Consider the following 20,172-nt stretch of genomic DNA (forward strand, 5'->3'; position numbering starts at 1 on the left):
TAAACAGGCTAACAACATGTTAATTCATGTTAACAACATTATTTGTTAACAAAATATGAAAAAATGTTAGCAACGTATTAGCAGTGTGTTAAAACATGCTATCAACATGTTAATTAATGCTAAACATGCCAGTTACATGTTAAATCATGGTAGCAACATGATAGTTAATGTGAAAAATGATAACATGTTTATTCATGCTAAAACATGTTAGCAACAAGTTAAATCATGTTCATAATGTGGTAAAATATGCTAGCAACGTGCTAATTTGTGCTAGCATGCGTATCTATCTATCTATCTATCTATCTATCTATCTATCTATCTATCTATCTGTCTGTCTGTCTGTCTGTCTGTCTGTCTGTCTGTCTGTCTGTCTGTCTGTCTGTCTGTCTGTCTGTCTGTCTGTCTGTCTGTCTGTCTGTCTGTCTGTCTGTCTGTCTGTCTGTCTGTCTGTCTGTCTGTCTGTCTGTCTGTCTGTCTGTCTGTCTGTCTATCTAACATGTTTTTCTGACTTTATTGCCATCAAAAAATTCAAGATTCAAACTTTAAACTTTTAAAAGTTTTCCAAACTTTCTTGTCTGGCTTTCTCAAGCCAACTTTAAAGTTTTGTCATCAATCATCAAATATGAAAACATGCTAGCAACATAAGCAGTGTGTTAGAACATGCTATCAACATGTTAAATCATGTTCGCGATGTGGTAAAACATGCTAGCAACATGCTAATTTGTGCTAGCAACATTTGTAAACATGCTAAATCTAACTTTATTGCCATCAAAATGTCTGGTCTGGCTTTCTCAAGCCAACATTAAAGTTTGTCATCATCATCGTGTTCTAGTTGTTAGAGATATTTAAATCTGCATATCTTTGATATTTTTACCTTTTATGAAGGGCATTTTCCCATAATCTTATTAAATATAGGCTATGCTTCAGCTTTCATTTTATATTCTTAAATTGATCAATAAATTAAATTAGAATAAGACACTGTAGGGCTGTTGCCAATCAAATTAAATAATTTACACTGACAAAATGTTATGAGATTGTTTTAAATATTTTTGAATATACAAATAAGAAATGTTGGAAAGAGAACATTAAACTAAACCACCAGTAGGTGGCAGAATGTAAAGGTTGTTGTTGCGGGAATATCTAAATCTTACCCGGATACAGCAATGCTATTGTGTGATTGGCTGTTCGGTAGCTATATTTTTATTTGATTGGCTGGTGCGTGGCAGGGCCTTCCGAACTCTATGTGGAAACTCACTTGATTCCTCGAATAGCAGCGCAACTTGGTGGGCATTATCATGGAAATTTCTCTGCGTGAGAAATACAAGGTGAGAGCGGGTTGAAATGCGTGTGTCTCACGCATGGACGTCGGAAGCAAAAAAAATGTGGGTGGGTCCTCAGAAATGTTTTACTGGACTAGATGCCAATTACATTAAGTACAAAATATACCGCTTTACTTGCTAAACGCATAGTTCGTAAAGACAAAATTACGGAAATCGCCATATCATTAAGGCCCCGTCCACACGAAGCCAGAACTTTCCCTATCCAATCTTTTTTTTTTTCTCGTTTCAAGAAATATCTGCGTACACACGAGAGCATGAAAACGGCTCAAAACGATGTAGTATACATGCCAGGCCAGTATGTGGCACTGTAATTCTGCCACAGAAATACACTAAAAACGGAGAAGAAGAGTTGTGGCTAGAAGGGGTACGGCAACAGTCGGAGGTGAGGTAAAATCTCACAATAAAATAACAATAAATAAATGTGCTACTTACCAGATGTGTTTTATTAACGCATACACCTACCCCAACCCTAAACATACCCTTACAATAATGCAAATACAGTAATTAAACAGCGCAGTATTGATGTGCACATGCCCAGTGCTGTAGTTGTATCCCTTCTAGTCTTCCCCGCGCAGGACGTGATGTGATGACATCACCGTTTCACAAAATATACGGATTGGCCGTACACACGAAACGGCAAGGGTGTCGTTTTCAGATTTATCCACTTTAGGACCCGGTTTAAAAAAATAGCGGTTTCAGTCTCCCAAAACGCCGGATCCGTGTGGACGAAACGCCAATACGATAAAAAATGTATACGTATACAGTGATACGCGTCTCCGTGTGGACGGGCCCTAACTGTGCGTTCACACCGCTGCCGGCGAGAGCGTCAAAGTGGCCGGAAGTCATTCATTCTCAATGGGAGCCCGGCGGCGAGCTCCGGCGAGAGCGGCGCGGCGCGGCGCGTCTTGGACGATTTGGGCGTCAAGGAGAGTTGAAGTCAGGTCAACTTTATGGTAATGAGCTATGACGCGGTTCGGCGGCAACCAATGGGAATGTAGAAGTGCTCCGCTTGAGATGATTCTAGAGAACGCAGTGCTGTAAACTTCGGTTCCGACCACATTAGTTCCCAAGCAAAATAGAGGAGGTTGATCACTGCTGGTGCGGCGGGTTTGATAAGAAGACGTGCAACATTATTTATCCACCACAAAAATGGCTTTTAATTGGTTTATTTCGTTAGCAAACATGTAACTATAATTGTTAAGTTCTTTCCATCGATCTGCTTTTTTTTAACTTTCACATTTAAATGATTTCATGAGGTTATATTATACGGTTATACCCTACCTGTGGTTAGTCTGCACAAACGCAGATCAACATGAGTGTTTGCTTTGCAGCCCCTTTAAATGCCGTTTCAAAAAAGACCAAGCATTCGATCTACGTCAGAGCGGCAGCGCGTCCACGAATCTTTCTACAGCGTCGATGGCAGAGCGGCCAGAGCGAAGTTTGACGCTCTCGCCGGCGGCGGTGTGAACATACAGTAAGAGCGGCAGTAGTGTAGGGGTAAAACGCACGGCATCTGGTTTTGACACAAATCGACCGGCGGTTCGAGTCCGGCTTTCGCCGAACTCAATCTTCTCCGTTTTCCCATCACATATCAAATCGGAAAGGCATTTATTTTCAATACAAATGAAGAAAATATTAGAAAAGTGGAAATAAAGCGTCTAATATGTGTTTAATAATAAGTGTTTATCGATTAGGGGTAGGTAAACAGACATGTGCTGAATGTTAGAGACGATAAAAGTGAGTGGGTCCAATATCATTGATCGTAAAAAGTGGGTGAGTCTTGTCCCGCCCACATACAAATGTTCCGACGCCCATGCGTGAGACTTGAGAGCCCTGACCTCAGTAAGAAGCTTCCTCGTTTCTCCAGGTAATGACGCAGGCCGAGGGTCAGCAGAAGAGTCTGGTCCAGTCCATCGAGTCCCTGCCGGCGAGAGGATCCCTGTCCTGCCTGGATCAGGACCTGCTGCTGCTGAAAGCCACGTCTGCCGCCACGCTGAGCTGCCTGGGAGAGTGCCTGACTCTATTACAGCAGAGCGCCGGACACACCCGCAGAACTCAGTCGGGTCACAACCGCGGTGAGTCCGACACGGACGCCCCACAGACTGAGCCGGCCAAAGATCAGGGCGAGGTCGACTGCGGCTCCTGTCCGTATATAACGGGGCCCATGCAGCTAAACGTGTGCAATAAATGCTGCTGAAGGGCTGTCTGCATGCTCAGTGTCTGTGTGAGGTCATCTGTGTTTTGGTTCTTCATTTGTTCATTCGGTTCTGTGCCTGATTGGATCATTTGTATTTGTGCTTGAGTGTGTAACACGGGTGAAACCGTCTCTTAATGCATGATTGGTGTGAGTGTTTGGAATCGGATTCCTGAGGCTTTTCAATGCTGGATGAACCACATGCCAAAGAAACACACAGGTGCCTGAAAACTCCACCGAAACAGTGGATCCAATACAACGTTTCAGATCAACCCTGACATGGACTCAGGTGCTTCGCTCCCGGCGTCAAGATCAATCGCCACGATTTTATATTTTTGATTTTGTTTTATGCTTTTTTTATGTTGATTCAACGAGAACTCCTTGACATGAATGGACACGTTTGAGGAGAAGTGACTCTGTGCCTGGTCTGAATATTGTATGTTTATTTCTGAATGTTGATCTTCAGATCTCAGGTTTCTTGTTTTTGGAGAGAACTCGTTTATTGCTGTTTTTCTTTTGTAAAAGATATTTTTGTTCCTGAATGCTTCAAATTGAGGTGAAAATGAGACCCTATTGGTATATCCTGGATGGACTGACTCCAAAACTGATCGTTCAGAATGTTTCTGATGTTAAAGAAATGAATTAATTTAATTAAAATTAAGATTATACCTTTGATCTCTGACTGCGGTCTGTTAGGGGCTAGTTATATGTAATTAGGGGGCGGGGCTATGACAGCGTGTGGCAATGAGTGGGCGTGTCTTGGACAGGGGTGGGGCTCTGACAGAGGCGTGACTATGAGTGGGCGTGTCTTGGATAGGGGTGGGGCTCTGACAGAGGCGTGGCTAAGAGTGGGCGTGTCTTGGACAGGGGGGGCTCTGACAGAGGCGTGACTATGAGTGGGCGTGTCTTGGACAGGGGTGGGGCTCTGACAGAGGCGTGGCTATGAGTGGGCGTGTCTTGGATAGGGGTGGGGCTCTGACAGAGGCGTGGCTAAGAGTGGGCGTGTCTTGGACAGAGGGGGGGCTCTGACAGAGGCGTGACTATGAGTGGGCGTGTCTTGGACAGGGGTGGGGCTCTGACAGAGATGTGACTATGAGTGGGCGTGTCTTGGACAGGGGTGGGGCTCTGACAGAGGTGTGGCTATGAGTGGGCATGTCTTGGACAGGGGTGGGGCTCTGGCAGAGGCGTGACTATGAGTGGGCGTGTCTTGGAAAGGGGTGGGGCTCTGACAGAGGTGTGGCTATGAGTGGGCGTGTCTTGGACAGGGGGGCTCTGACAGAGGCGTGACTATGAGTGGGCTATCTTGGACAGGGGTGGGGCTCTGACAGAGGCGTGGCTATGAGTGGGCGTGTCTTGGACAGGGGTGGGGCTCTGACAAAGGCGTGACTATGAGTGGGCGTGTCTGGGACAGGGGTGGGGCTCTGACAGAGGCGTGGCTAAGAGTGGGCGTGTCTTGGACGGGTGGGGCACTGACAGAGGCGTGACTGAGTGGGCGTGTCTGGGACAGGGGTGGGGCTCTGACAGAGGCGTGGCTATGAGTGGGCGTGTCTTGGACAGGGGTGGGGCTCTGACAGAGGCGTGGCTAAGAGTGGGCGTGTCTTGGACAGGGGGGGCTCTGACAGAGGCGTGACTATGAGTGGGCGTGTCTTGGACAGGGGTGGGGCTCTGACAGAGGCGTGACTATGAGTGGGCGTGTTTTGGACAGGGGTGGGGCTCTGACAGAGGTGTGGCTATGAGTGGGCGTGTCTTGAACAGAGGCAGGGCTACGAACGGGTGTGTCTTGAACAGGGGTGGGGCTCTGACAGAGGCGTGGCTAAGAGTGGGCGTGTCTTGGACGGGTGGGGCACTGACAGAGGCGTGACTGAGTGGGCGTGTCTGGGACAGGGGTGGGGCTCTGACAGAGGCGTGGCTATGAGTGGGCGTGTCTTGGACAGGGGTGGGGCTCTGACAGAGGCGTGGCTAAGAGTGGGCGTGTCTTGGACAGGGGGGGCTCTGACAGAGGCGTGACTATGAGTGGGCGTGTCTTGGACAGGGGTGGGGCTCTGACAGAGGCGTGACTATGAGTGGGCGTGTTTTGGACAGGGGTGGGGCTCTGACAGAGGTGTGGCTATGAGTGGGCGTGTCTTGAACAGAGGCAGGGCTACGAACGGGTGTGTCTTGAACAGGGGCGGGGCTCTGACAGAGGTGTGGCTATGAGTGGGCATGTCTTGAACAGAGGCTGGGATACGAACGGGCGTGTCTTGGAAAGGGGCGGGGCTCTGACAGAGGCGTGACTATCAGGGGGTATGTCTTGAACAGAGGCCGGGTATACGAACGGGTGTGTCTTTTGAACATGGGTGGGGCAATGAGTGGGCATGTCTTGGACAGGGGCGGGGCTCTGACAGAGGGGACTGTGAATGGGTGTGACTCTGACAGGGGCGGGACCTGCAGATCCAAACAAGAGGGAAACATCAATCAGGTAAATACATATTTTATCTTTTGCATGATCTGTTTGCTTTTCATCACAATGATTAGCCAGAACATTGCACATATTCTGTTCTCGTTCGTGCACGGATGTTTCTCTGCATGGTCTGTGTGATGACCCCCCACCAGTTTGAGAAATTAAAGAATTAATCTAAAGTGATGCTCGATGTTGATGTAGTGGGTCTTGTTCTACATCATTTCCTGCTTTATATATATGTATATATATATATATATATATATATATATATATATATATATATATATATATATATATATATATATATATATATATATATATATATATATATATATATATATATATATATATATCCTCCTATATATATATATTCCTGAGAGAGACTGTTTGGAAGGAAATGAACAGGTAATTATGATACAATTGATCAAATGTGTCCTTTGAATGCAATGCAAGTTGCTTTGGATAAAATGTGTAAATGTATTATTATTATTTATTTATTTAAAGGTCAATGATCTACATGAGCGCCAAACTCACAGAGACGAGCTGTATTTATACATCTCAGTTGGCTCAATCCGTCTGAATGTAAGGAAAACTTGACATCTGACTTCAGAAATATTTTAAGAGCAGATGCCAAGTCCATCCAGCCGTGATGATGCTTTGATCCTGACGTCACGAGAATTTATGAGATGTTTGTGCATCAGTAAGAGCTTAAAGACCCTTTCACATCTTTTCACAACACACTGAATGGCTGCCAGACCCTCAGAAGATTTATAAGTATCCATATAAAATGAATTGGTTGTGTTTATAAAAATAAATAAAATGTTGGTATTGGTATACATTCATATGGAGGTCAAAGCAGCACATGTTTGTATTGAAAGGTGTGATTCCTTCCCCTGGTGGTTGTATCTGGTTTCCACTGGTTAGGCAGTTCTAGTTTGATGGCATTTGTTAACCAGCTAAACTCTGTTACCCACCTTAGGCTTGGTTTATGGCAAGAGGGTCATCAGCGCTGACGGACTGAAGGTCACTAATTGATCAGGGTTTGAGTTTGGGCGTGATGTATAACTGCTGACCGCTGGTCATGTGCTCTTCATTCCTCCAGATAATGTTCCTGCATGGGCCGTCCCAAAGTCGCCCTCAGAAGAGGGTCTGAGGAACGGCGGTGCTGCTAGCCTGAGCTCCACAGAGCCCTCGCCCTCCCTCAGGAAGAAAAACCTGCTGCAGAACACCGAGGTAAGACCACTTACTGTGGTCTGGAAAGACATTGTGTATGATACATATACACTAGGGCCGTGTGGTGTGTGTGTTTGCAGCAGGAGGGGATGGAGGCGATTCCTCCGGATGAGGAGGTGATGGATTCAGACAGTAACTCTGAAGAAGATCTGGGTGTGCTGGAGGACCAGAGGAGCGTCATTCTGCATCTGCTGTCCCAGCTCAAACTCGGCATGGACCTCACACGGGTGCGGATGACCTACACAACACATGAGTATCAGGCCCTGTTTACACCTGGCATTAAGATCCGTTTGGTTGATCGGATCACAAGTAGACTGTGTTGGGCACGTTACTTTAAAAAAGTAGTTAGTTATAGTTACTAGTTACTTCTTACAAATAGTAACTGAGTTAGTAACTGAGTTACATCATTATAAAAGTAACTAATAACCAGGGAAAGTAACTACGGTGTTACTTTTTTTTCTTCTTCAAATGTTCAAATATGTCAAATAACTTGGATGCCCCCAATATTAAATATGTTAAATGAATGAATTGGACACTAAATTGAATAAATTATTATTATAAAACATTGTACATTAATGTATTGTAATGTTGCTGTGGGACAATGTGAGAGACACCTATCAAATTCAATACATTATTGTAAATATTATCAGTAGGTCTACTATTGTGTAAATATTGTGTAAATATTATCAGTACTATACTACTCCTTTGGTAGTGGAGCTCACGTTATCACCTGGGGATTTTAGCCACTCCTTTTGTGGCATATGATGATGTGAGGCGCTTCATTAGATTAGAATTACTTGCCACCGATGTGGAGAGACTCTTTCTTCCGGGGCATAAGTTGCACGTTACATAAACGTTCTTACCTTTCACCTCAATGAGGGAAAAGTAGCGCTTATACTTCCAGTTTGCGAAAGCTACCTTTGAAGTCGTTGGACTTGCCATCGCTCTGACTCCTCCTGGTCGTTGGTGTGTGTGACTGTGCATATGCGTGTGTGTCATAGGTGTGTGTTTGTGAACTCAACCTATCAACCTCAACCTTGTCTCCCACCCACCAATCATCATCAGTTATGTGTACCATACACGCATGGCATGCACGCACGCCCACACACACACATACACACACACCAACCAACCAAGAAAAAAAAACGTTGCCGGTCCGACTGACAGAGAGCCTGTTCGGATGAAAACCGCTTCAGTGAGCTCAATTATAGTAACGCCGCATTTTATTCTCAGTAACGATAACGGCGATGTTACTGAAAAAAATAATTCCGTTAGTAACGGCGTTTATCTATAACGCCGTTATTCCCATCACTGCAAGTAGACGAGGGAGACACATTCCCGTTTACACCTGGTGTTTTAATCTGTCTCTTTTGTCCACTTTTAGCCACTTCTGTCCTGATTTCTTATGCTGCGTTCACACCAAACGCGAATAGAGCGTCTGGCGAGAGTGATTTCAATGTTAAGTCAATGGAAAGGTGCATTGACGCGCGTCTGGAGGTCCCACGATGCGGAAGGCGCGTTTCGCGCGGCGCGAAGGACGCAAATTGAGCGTCTTGCGCCATACGTGCGTTACACGCGAGTGGTGCTTTTGTGCATTCAAGCATTTGAAGCGAATTCGCGTCTGACGCCCGAGTTGAAAATGTTTTTCTTTGGCGTCAATTCGCGCCGCGTTAACCAATCACGAGCCTCCTCGCTGCTGTCACGTGGTAAAGTGATGTGATGAGAAACCCTGCATAATTTAAAAATACTACTGTCACAAAATTAGGTTTTAAGACTTTTTCAGGTGAGAATGTAGTTGTTTAAAGCTCAAATCTTAGGTTTATTTATAAAGAGAGCGCCTATTTAAAAAAAATAATCTTGTGTTTTTGGAGTTGTGAACACAAGATTCACAACTCAGCGCTCAGTGATCATTAACCCCAGCGAGAGCAGCCTTTCCTCGGCCAGTCCTTCTGCCGTCTGCCGCTGGCTCTGATGTCCTGTAGTGGTGCATCTTGTGTAGATCTAATGGCCGATCTTTGGTGCCATGAATCATCATTTGTTGTCTGCCAAATCATTTTGACTGAGGGCAAAGAGAAGTTTCATAACTTTATTTTTTAAGGATATTTAAATATACATGCAGTGAAGATAATGTAGGAGTTGCCTGGACCACATTTGTGTGGCTATTAATGTGTAATATATATTTTTAATGAAAATGAAAAGAGGCAGAGTGGTGTTTTATGTCATATTTCTCCTGGAGCGCCTTGAACGCGCGTCTATTTCACTTCAAACGCTCGATTTCTACGCGCGTCCAATTCGCCACGGACGCGTGAATGGATTCTAAATGTTCACTCGTCAAACTAGATGTGGTAGACGCGATTTTGACGCTCTATTCGCGTTTGGTGTGAACGCAGCATTAGAGGGGAGGGTCTATGGGTGGGTAAATGTATGGACAGATCTTTCGATCTAATGGACGAAATAAGCTCATATGAACGCACCAAAGACGACGGAAAAACAGTTTTTCAAAATCAGAGTGCTTCAGCTTTTGTTTCTCCTCTAATAGCCGAAAAACCATGGCGAACATTGTGAGTGAGTGTTAGAAATCAGGAATGGTTAGAAAACATTGTGTTTGGTCTTCAAACCTAAACTTTCAGCTGACAAAGTTTAAATCCCATCTTCCTAAAATACTTACAGTCAGTATGAGGAGACTAGGGCGTCTTCAAGTGGCTGTTCGAGTGCCTTTGACCACATGACCTTCTACACTAGGAAAGCAATCCGGATGAATGTGTTTCGGATTACCTCTGGAAGTGGTCGAAAGTGGTCAAGCTCGAAGCGTTTACGACTGTTTTTAGCGTCGTCCACTTGTTATCCGATCGACCTTAATACCAGGGCCTCACATAACAGATTTAATTTTACATTACATCCTCTCTCTGTGTGGTTTGTGCAGGTTGTTCTTCCCACATTCATCCTGGAGAAGCGCTCATTACTGGAGATGTACGCTAACTTCATGGCGCACCCGGACTTGTTCCTGTCCATCTCCGCGGGAAACACGCCGGAGGAGCGTATGGTGCGTTTCGTCGAGTACTACATGACCGCCTTCCATGAAGGACGTAAGGGCGCCGTCGCCAAGAAGCCCTACAACCCGGTGCTGGGCGAGACCTTCTGCTGCTCGTGGGCGGTTCCGCGAGAGCATGTCCACCCACTGAGGAACCACACGACCAATCAGGAGGCGGCAGGGGCGGAGTCAGAATATTACAGGGTGCGTTTCGTGGGGGAGCAGGTTTCCCATCATCCTCCGGTGTCTGGGTTTTACTGTGAGTGCGCGGAGAGAGGCATGTGCGTCAACGCTCACATCTGGACCAAGAGCAAGTTCATGGGAATGTCAGTCGGCGTCTCCATGGTGGGGGAAGGTGGGTCAATCTTTACAATAAACAGGGGAAAAACACAAGGATAGTGTCGTAACTCTGTGCAGTAATGTTTAGGCAGATTTACCTTTGCCCCTTTAGGAGTGTTACACCTGCGGGATCACGGTGAGGAGTACGTGTTTACATTCCCGAGTGCGTTCGCTCGATCCATCATCACTGTGCCGTGGGTGGAGTTGGGGGGAAAGGTCACCATCAGCTGCGTCCAGACGGGATACTCGGCCAGCGTCACATTCCACACCAAACCCTTCTACGGGGGCAAAGTTCACAGGTCGGTGCTGCACTCAGATCAGATTTACGGGTTGGACGCACATGAATGTCACTACAAAGTCAGTGAGAAACTCTGGATTTTCTTTAAAGCCGCCATGAACTCAAAATTGGCAATTCTTATATTTTATGGAATATTGCAGTGTTTATTCGAAACGATCCAATGATCCTCTCTCATCTCTTCTCTGATGACGAGGGCGGGGCAACCTGTCACTCACATGAGATCCACCAATAGCAAACCACCACCATCCAATCATCCAATCAATTCCCCACAGACAAAATCAAGCCCCGCCCTACATTTGTTTGAGAAGCGTTTCACTTGGATAACACGGCACAATAGAGAAGAAAAGACTATGTATCATTCTGACTTTAAGGTTGTGTGTCCACCAAAGCGTTGTGTATCTTTTCAATTGTTTTCAATGGGAGCGCCGCATATTTAAAAACAGCAGCATGACGAGGGGCTGAACGTTTATTCCACGTTGAGCGTTTTTTTTCTGGGCGTCGTGAGTTGAAAACAAATATTAAAATGCAGTACTTATCACTGTCACTTTTTACCCACCATCCAATCACAGTCGAGGAGGGGCGGGACTAATACCACACTGACCAATTGTCACATCTTGCTTGTACAGCGACAACAGAAATCTTGTTGAATTACATTTAGAAACGGTACATTGTCATCTTGCTCCGACCGAAGTGATTTGAACGCACCATGTATAATTACGACTTCCCAACTCGTAAATGCGAACTTCCCACGAGGACTTGTGTGGTTCCATTGGCAAAATTTCTCGGGTGAAAAAAGCTCCATTGTTCAGCGTGACCAACTTTAACCCTTGTCAAAATCTTTCACCCTGATTGCATGGATTCCTATTGTAATTACTGTATCTCGCCCATGAAAATTTGGGTAATGTGAGCGCATTATGTTGATACTTAAAGGAGACGTATTTGAAAATAATGATGATGATGAAAGCGTGTGTGTGTGCGTTTCAGGGTAAGTGCAGAGGTGAAGCAGAACTCCAGCGGGACAGTTGTTTGTAAAGCTCAGGGCGAGTGGAACGGGACGCTCGAGTTCACATACAGCAGCGGAGAGACCCGAGTGATCGACACCAACAAACTGCCCGTCATCAGGAAGATGATTCGCCCGGTGGAGAAACAGGGCCGGAGCGAGTCCAGGTGATTCTTCACAGTATTACTGGGTTTTTACCAAGCGGCAACCTCCCGCAGTTTCTCTTGAAGCAACACGGAAGTGACTTAAACTGCAGTTCATCGACTGGCCACTAGAGACAGACTCCAGAAGGAGCAGAATCTCATTGAGCTCATGTTAAAATGCCCAACTTTACAGCAGAATAAAACATGTTTACAGCCTGGGACAGATTGTGGTTTTGGTCTATACGGCTAATTTTGCTCTTCATGACGACAGTGACGGGAGTTTTTTATAACTCATTCGTTTACATTATAAAAAGCATTAAAGTTCTGCATAATTAAGGGCGTGGTCACTTTGAGTGACAGGTAAATTGCCATTTCTCTGCTGTCTGTTAGTCATCGCGTCACTTCAGCTCCGCCCACGTCCCGCCTTTTTGCCCATTTTCTGTTATCCGGGAGTGATGTCATCTCGTCCCCACTTTACACTTCAAAACTGCTCATCAGAATCCAATGGGTGACGTCATGGACACTACGTCCATATTTTTTTTACAGTCTATGGTTTTTACTGATATAAATGCAGCCTTGGTGAGCAGAAGAGACTTCTTACAGACTCCCAAATCTTAAGAATATATGGTTTTCCTACAATATTTTTGTAATTCTGCTGGGTGTGTGTGTGTTTGAGCTCAGGCGTCTCTGGCAGCACGTGACCGCGGCTCTGAAGGAAGGAAACGTCGATCTGGCCACTGAACACAAGCATCGGTTAGAGGAAGCCCAGCGATCCGACGAGAGACAGAGAGACACCAACAACATGCCCTGGAAACCCAAATACTTCAGCAAAGAGGTGCGTTCATGACCAGAACCGCCTCAGAAACTACTACAGCTTAGGTTTGCACGGTGTACTACGGTAGTATCGCGATAATAAGGGTCCAAAATACTGCCACTGTATTGTTTAAACGGTAGTATCGTCATTACGGTTTGAAGTAGAATTAGGTACTTCTCCTTTAAGGCGGAACGCACTCTCACGCACTCGCTGGTGAGTGGGCAATCCGTAGATGGAGCGCGAGCATCGCATGTGTTCATTTTATATTTCTGTTGCTCTTTGCCAGGTTTATTTTTCTGTTCGGTAACACAGTTGTCGGTGGAGTGTTTGCAAGCTGCCCCATGTGTGCGTGGGATTGACTCTGATAATAAACCCCATGTGAAATGTCGTCAGATAGCCTACGTGAGTTTTCGAGTCTGCTATCCGGCCTCTCTGTAAAGTGTTACAGGTTCAACCGTAAGTACTGTTGCACACTCTAAAAATGGCTGGGTTAAAAACAACTCAATTTGGCAACCCAGTGCTGGCTAAATATTGGACAGAACACATGCTGGGTTAAATTAACCCCGTGGCATTTTAACCCAGCAGGCTGGGCTGTTGAGAAAACCAAAGATGTAGTCAAATTTTACCTTTAGCCTAATGGATTTGCTATTATGGGTTTTTCTTGCTGGGTTATTCTTATAATTTCGCCTGTGCGCCTTCTGTAAAACTAGACAATCATGAAAGAACAAATGAAGAATACATTTTTAGACTGTTAAAATAGTAATTTTTAATGCTTAACACACAAATGTGTTAAAATTGGCAACAATGACAACTACAAGCCTAATATATTCTGTCAATTTCTTCACGTTAAATCAAACTTTTATTTTGACGGGTTGAAGACCTTTGAGTGTCTGTGTACATGATATGACAGTTTTCTCAAATGAAACGGTAAATTCTCATGAAGTGGCAGTTTATGTGTTTGTGTCCTCTTATAGTGACACGGCAGAGACTACAAAGACAGCGAGCGAGTGTCATGCGCGTGTGTGTGCGCGCGCGCGCGCCCCCGTCATTCGCATAGAGACGCAGAACATGCAGGAGTAATATTTAAATAGTATTTTGCAGTTTAATATTCACAGACACTCGTATATATTTTCGGCTACAGTCTGGAGCCCTACGCTAAGATAAACACTGACGCGACTGAACGCAGCTGCGGGGACCGAATATACTCGGGAGTCGGTAGCTTAGCCTACTACAGAAATCCTGGTAGGCTATCGTCACATTTTTTAAATTTCAGTACGGACTTGGTACAGAAGTACCGGTACTTGTGACATCCCTACATAAAACCATGGTTCATTTCCGTAAGGGGATCATGGCTCCGTGTAATAAATAATAAATCACTGCATTAATCTATCGTGTCACATACCTAAACATGACTATGTGAGTCAATACATGGCATCGGATTCTGAGGTAAAACTTTTGTCGTCTAAGTTAACGTATATCATGTAAGCTTAAAGGAACACTCCACTTTTTTTTGAAAATAGGCTCATTTTACAAGTCCCCTAGAGTTAAATAGTTGAGTTTTACCGTTTTTGAATCCATTCAGCCGATCTTTGTATCTGGCGGTAGCACTTTTAGCATAGCTTAGCATACATCATTGATTCTGATCAGTCCATTAGCATCTCATTCAAAAAATGACCAAAGACACTTTCAATATTTTTCCTATTTAAAACTTGACTCTTCTACAGTTACATCGTGTGCTAAGACCAACTGAAAATGAAAAGGATTTTCTACACCTATACGGCTAGGAACTACTTTCTCATTCCTGCGTAATAGTCATGAATCTTCACGGCCGTACCATGACAGCAGCGGCGCAAGTTTTAAATAGGAAAAATATTGAAAGTGTCTTTGGTCATTTTTTGAATGAGATGCTAATGGACTGATCAGAATCAATGATGTATGCTAAGCTATGCTAAAAGTGCTACCGCCAGATACAAAGATCGGCTGAATGGATTCAAAAACGGTAAAACTCAACTATTTAACTCTAGGGGACTTGTAAAATGAGCCTATTTTCAAAAAAAGTGGAGTGTTCCTTTAAGAATTGTTGCCGCGAAAAGAAAAGAAAACTATGCTAATTAAAATGATTATTAATGAAAATATTATATGAACTTCCCTTAAAACATCTGCAACCAGTGGCTTTGCCGTTGTCCTTTCAAAATGACTGTTTGGGAGAGAATTTAAACATCAAGGCGCGAAGCTCGTGAAACAACCAAGTGTTGCGACCCAGCAGGTTTAACCCAACAACTGGAAATTTGAAACTACCCAATGGTGTTTAAAATGTGATCAAATAAACCAACAAAAATTACCCAACAGTCTCAACCCAGCATTTTGGGTTAAAAAACAACCCAGCATTTTGGGTTAAAAAAAACAAGCCAGCATTATTTAGAGTGTATGTGGCTTGTGGGGCAGTTGCTGTAACGTTCGAACACTTCCGAGTTACAAATAAACAATATAGCATCTTTTTGTCTTCCTGTCGTCTTTCTGTGCTGCCCTTTAACCCTCTGAACCCGAGAAACGTGCCCGCGTGTTTTGCTGGATTTTTCCTCATGACCGTGTCAAATAACTTAAAATACTCCGTCAGTTTTGGCCTCACAGACATGAACGATATGTCTTTACAAAGCTTAAAGTGTCTGCTTTTATTTATGTACACTCAAAATCAATGATTGAACTAAATGTTGTGCTTTTCGCTAAATAAAGAAAACAAACAGGATGCGCATTCTCCCGTTTGTCTCCCTGTGATGTCCACTCTGAAATGCGTGTGAAAATCAACCTCACAGACACGAGACAGATATCTCTTTGTAAAGCTTGGAATTGCTACTTTATGTAATCCGTATTAAAACAGCAAGAGGTAGAGTTCCTCCAGCGGAGACTCATTATCTTTAATGTGACCACACCCACGCGCGCAATGAGATTCACGCGGAAATCGTCCACGAGGAAGAAACGCAAACCTGTAAATGCCCCCATCACCTCAAAACAAAGAATCAGCTTCATCGTTCTTCTGATTTTCATCGAGCTTGGAAGATAATTTTTATGGTAAAACATTTCTTCTCACTTATATTAGCGTTATTGATGAATAAACTTCACATTGTAGGCTACTAGTTGAACTATTGGCAGACTAAAATGTGTGAAATCAACAGAAACATGTTGAAATATGAAATAGGTAGGCAAACTTTCAATGTCATATACCGCAAAACCGATATCATTTAGAAAAATACTGTGATATACATTTTAGGTAATACCGTCCAGCACTATTATCGGTTATATATCGGCCAAAATTGTCATATCGGTGCATCCCTAGTTATATCTCACAAGTCAGAATTTGCGAGTTATGAACTTTTTTGTTTATATTCTGAAACTGAATATATTATCTAGAAAAAGGGACCATTTGATTGATTGATTTGTGTGAATGTGTGTGTGTGTGTCTGTGTGCAGGGTGACGGATGGGTCTACAGAAACCCACTATGGAAAACCCACTGAGATAAACTACAAACCACAGGAGAGAGACGACCACCGATCAACACAGGGACTCGAAACAAACAGCAAAAAAGGATCCTGCATATGATGCATCACACACACTATAGACTGTACAGAAACCAATGTGTGTGTATGAAAACCTGGACGCATAGAATAGACTTTTATACACTCTATAAACTATATATTATTTTTCACGATTATCTAACCGAGCCTTTGTGAATACACACATGTACACAGTATTAATGTGATCTGCCATTAGATGATTTATTAACAGAAATGTGAGTTTAACAATGTTCATATTCAAGCTTTAAACCTTCAGTTTCATGAAAACACAACCAGCTCATATTTCACCCCAAAATCAATCAATTAAATAAGAAAGTATAATTATATAGTACATTTTATATAAGATTTTTTTACATTGTGAATTTCCCACTTACATTGTCATTACTGCGATATAGTATTTTTTTACTCCATGACAGAAAACAATATTGTAATATAATATTTTATTTAAATCAGCAATGAACACTATCACAATGTATATTGATTTTAAATCAATCTTGATCGTCCTAAAATAAGCTTCAGTTTCTTATATTTTTAGTTATGAAACAGTATATTGGGGTGACATATGACCTGCACATGATCTTGAGAGATTTCTCCAGATGAATGCACTTCTGATCTGATGTTTGTCATGAAACAGAGATTACACGGATGAAAACCGTTGTGTAATCAGGTGAGCTAGTGGTCAGTCAGCTGATGATTAAATGGATGACCACATCTGGCCAATCAAAACTCTCTCCATGAGTCACTGCTAACTCCTAAAGCCTTCCTAACAGAACGCTATTGTTAGAACTAATTGGCCATTAAATGAGATTTTACCCGAGAGGTTTTACGCTCCTCCGCAAGGGATTTCTGATGCACTTTTAATCGAGGCCTTCACTCAATCCTGTGACTTTATATTAACAGCATAACCGATGTGAAGTCCATTGATTTGATTTGTAGGTTCCCAGCAGTCATGATACACAATTTAAACTTTTAAAGAGACAGTACTGTATTCTAAACTATATTATGGATATATACCTGTGACATGTTTTCTGATGAGTCTAGTTTGCCCAAAAATGATCACTGTGTCATCAATTACTCGTTCTAATATCATAAGACTTTGGTCCATCTTCAGAACACAAAGATATTTTTGAATGAAAACTGATTCTGTCCCTTCACTAAAAGTATATTCGGCAAAAACGTTATGTAAAACGTAAAAGAAATACAAACGGTATGGATCGAAAAGTTTGGTCCAAGTCTTCTGAAGAGACAGCCTTATATGAAGTACTTTTATTCACATTTATTCACGTACATAGATCACTCAAATTTGGTAAACAGAAGTTCAATGAACAAATAAACTCACTTTAAGTCAAAATTTGGGGTGAATAGACTTTTAGTCGAGGGACAGAAATCTTTCATTACAATTTTTTATTTGATGAAAGGAAGTCTTCTGGGTTAGAACGAGTGAGGGTGTAATTAATTAGAGAAAGATCAGTTTTGGGTGAACTGTCGCTTTAAGGCGCGGTCACGTTTACCGTTGCTCACCTGGTCGATTCGCGGAAAAAATTGCCCACGCATATTTCCCACATTTTAAAGTTGCTGACTTGAATTGACCACGTTGACCAACAGAAAGCTATTTGATTTGAAAGTGAGTTCTGTTTGAGACACAATGGATCTATTTTTGCCGGCAAAATTTAGCTAAAATATGGCTAACGTGACCGCGCCTTTTACACGCATACAAATAAAGCTCCTTTTGCAGGTCGTACTGTAAACGGTTCATATGGGTGCTGAAATAAACATGAAACATGCCTTGCTTTTCTCAGAGTAAAATAATATACAGCAAGTCTTTCTAAACGCTGTTGAATCAGATCATGTGTAAACGGAGCTGAATCAGATGTTTTGGAAATTACTGTTTCAAATAAACCTGCCTCAGCAGTCGTGTTGTATTTTTCCTCTGACATTCAAAACTACTGAAATGTCAAGCATTTAAAACATAGAAATATAGCTTTCAGCACATTTTACCTTTAATCCAGATCTGCTCGGCTGGGTTAAGGTTTGTTATAGCGTCCTCTAGTGAGGATCAGCTGAACGGCATTGCAAAATTCATAATTATGAACTGCATTATACCAAATTCTTTATATAAAGGTGCAGGTCATATAATTAGAATATCATCAAAAAGTTGATTTATTTCACTAATTCCATTCAAAAAGTGAAACTTGTATATTATATTAATTCATTACACACAGACTGATATATTTCAAATGTTTATTTCTTTTCATTTTGATGATTATAACTGACAACTAAGGAAAATCCCAAATTCAGTATCTCAGAAAATTAGAATATTACTTAAGATTAATACAAAGAATGGGTTTTTAGAAATCTTGGCCAACTGAAAAGTGTCATGAGGAGATCAGTCTGTGGCTCTGCTCAGGTGTTATGATAGCCCAGGTTGCTCTGCTAATGGCCTTCAGCTCAACTCAGGCGAGTTTGCTGGCCAATTAAGAACAGGGATACCATGGTCCTTAAACCAGGACCTGTTTCCTTGGGCACTGTGTGCAGGTGCCAAGTCCTGTTGGAAAATGAAATCTGCATCCCCATAAAGTTGGTCAGCAGCAGGAAGCATGAAGTGCTCTAAAACTTCCTGGTATACGGCTGCGTTGACCTTGGACCTCAGAAAACACAGTGGACCAACACCAGCAGATGACATGGCACCCCAAACCATCACTGACTGTGGAAACTCTACACTGGACCTCAAGCAACGTGGATTGTGTGCCTCTCCTCTCTTCCTCCAGACTCTGGGACCCTGATTTCAAAAGGAAATGCAAAATTTACTTTCATCAGAGAACATAACTTTGGACCACTCAGCAGCTGTCCAGTCCTTTTTGTCTTTAGCCCAGACGAGACGCTTCTGATGCTGTCTGTTGTTCAAGAGTGCGACAGCTGAAACCCATGTCTTGCATACGTCTGTGCGTAGTGGTTCTTGAAGCACTGACTCCAGCTGCAGTCCACTCTTTGTGAATCTCCCCCACATTTTTGAATGGGTTGTTTCACAATCCTCTCTAGGGTGCGGTTATCCCTATTGCGTGTAAACTTTTTTTCTACCACATCTTTTCCTTCCCTTCGCCTCTCTATTAATGTGCTTGGACAGCCAGCCTCTGTTGCAATGACCTTTTGTGTCTTGCCCTCCTTGTGCAAGGGGTCAAAGGTCGTTTTTTTGCAGCTGTCAGGTCAGTTTCTTCCCCATGATTGTTTAGCCTACAGAGCTAGACTGAGAGACCATTTAAAGGCCGTTGCAGGTGTTTTGAGTGTATTAGCTGATTAGAGTGTGGCACCAGGTGTCTTCAATATTCAACCTTTTCACAATATTCAAATTTTCTGAGATACTGAATTTGGGATTTCCCTTAGTTGTCAGTTATAATCCTCAAAATGAAAAGAAATAAACATTTGAAATATATCAGTATGTGTGTAATGAATTAATATAATATACAAGTTTCACTTTTTGAATGGAATTAGTGAAATAAATCAACTTTTTGATGATATTCTTATTATATGACCAGCACCTGTATATGAACACTCCATCTACTTATCAATGGGAGAAAGTGCAACGCCCAATATTGCGAATGAATGAAAGGGCCAATCGTTGATCAGTAAAGTCATCGTGTCATTGTAGCGGTTGCTATAGAAACAGGCAGTGTTTAGAGACGCACATTTAGGATTGCGCATGTGTATTAGCTTTATCCAGGCTGAAAAAAATATTTTTTGTCATGATTTGAGCGTTTAGAAACAAAATT

The 20,172-nt window shown here is 42.9% G+C and overlaps 1 protein-coding gene across 1 annotated transcript in view; it reads left to right on the top strand.

The window, feature by feature from the left end:
* The window catches only part of osbpl10a (oxysterol binding protein-like 10a), a 46,510-nt gene extending 28,192 nt beyond the window's left edge, over positions 1-18,318 (top strand). Inside the window, exons 6-13 of the mRNA XM_079828294.1 lie at positions 3,208-3,415; positions 7,077-7,207; positions 7,288-7,434; positions 10,131-10,593; positions 10,690-10,876; positions 11,860-12,042; positions 12,700-12,853; positions 16,301-18,318. Of these exons, the coding sequence (XP_079684420.1) occupies positions 3,208-3,415; positions 7,077-7,207; positions 7,288-7,434; positions 10,131-10,593; positions 10,690-10,876; positions 11,860-12,042; positions 12,700-12,853; positions 16,301-16,345 (1,518 nt within the window). The 3' untranslated portion in view covers positions 16,346-18,318. The remainder of the gene's footprint in view (positions 1-3,207; positions 3,416-7,076; positions 7,208-7,287; positions 7,435-10,130; positions 10,594-10,689; positions 10,877-11,859; positions 12,043-12,699; positions 12,854-16,300) is intronic.
* Positions 18,319-20,172: the final 1,854 nt, after the last annotated feature.

This window comes from Gobio gobio, assembly GCF_949357685.1.
Source record: "Gobio gobio genome assembly, chromosome: 11".
Taxonomy (NCBI): Eukaryota; Metazoa; Chordata; class Actinopteri; order Cypriniformes; family Gobionidae; genus Gobio; species Gobio gobio.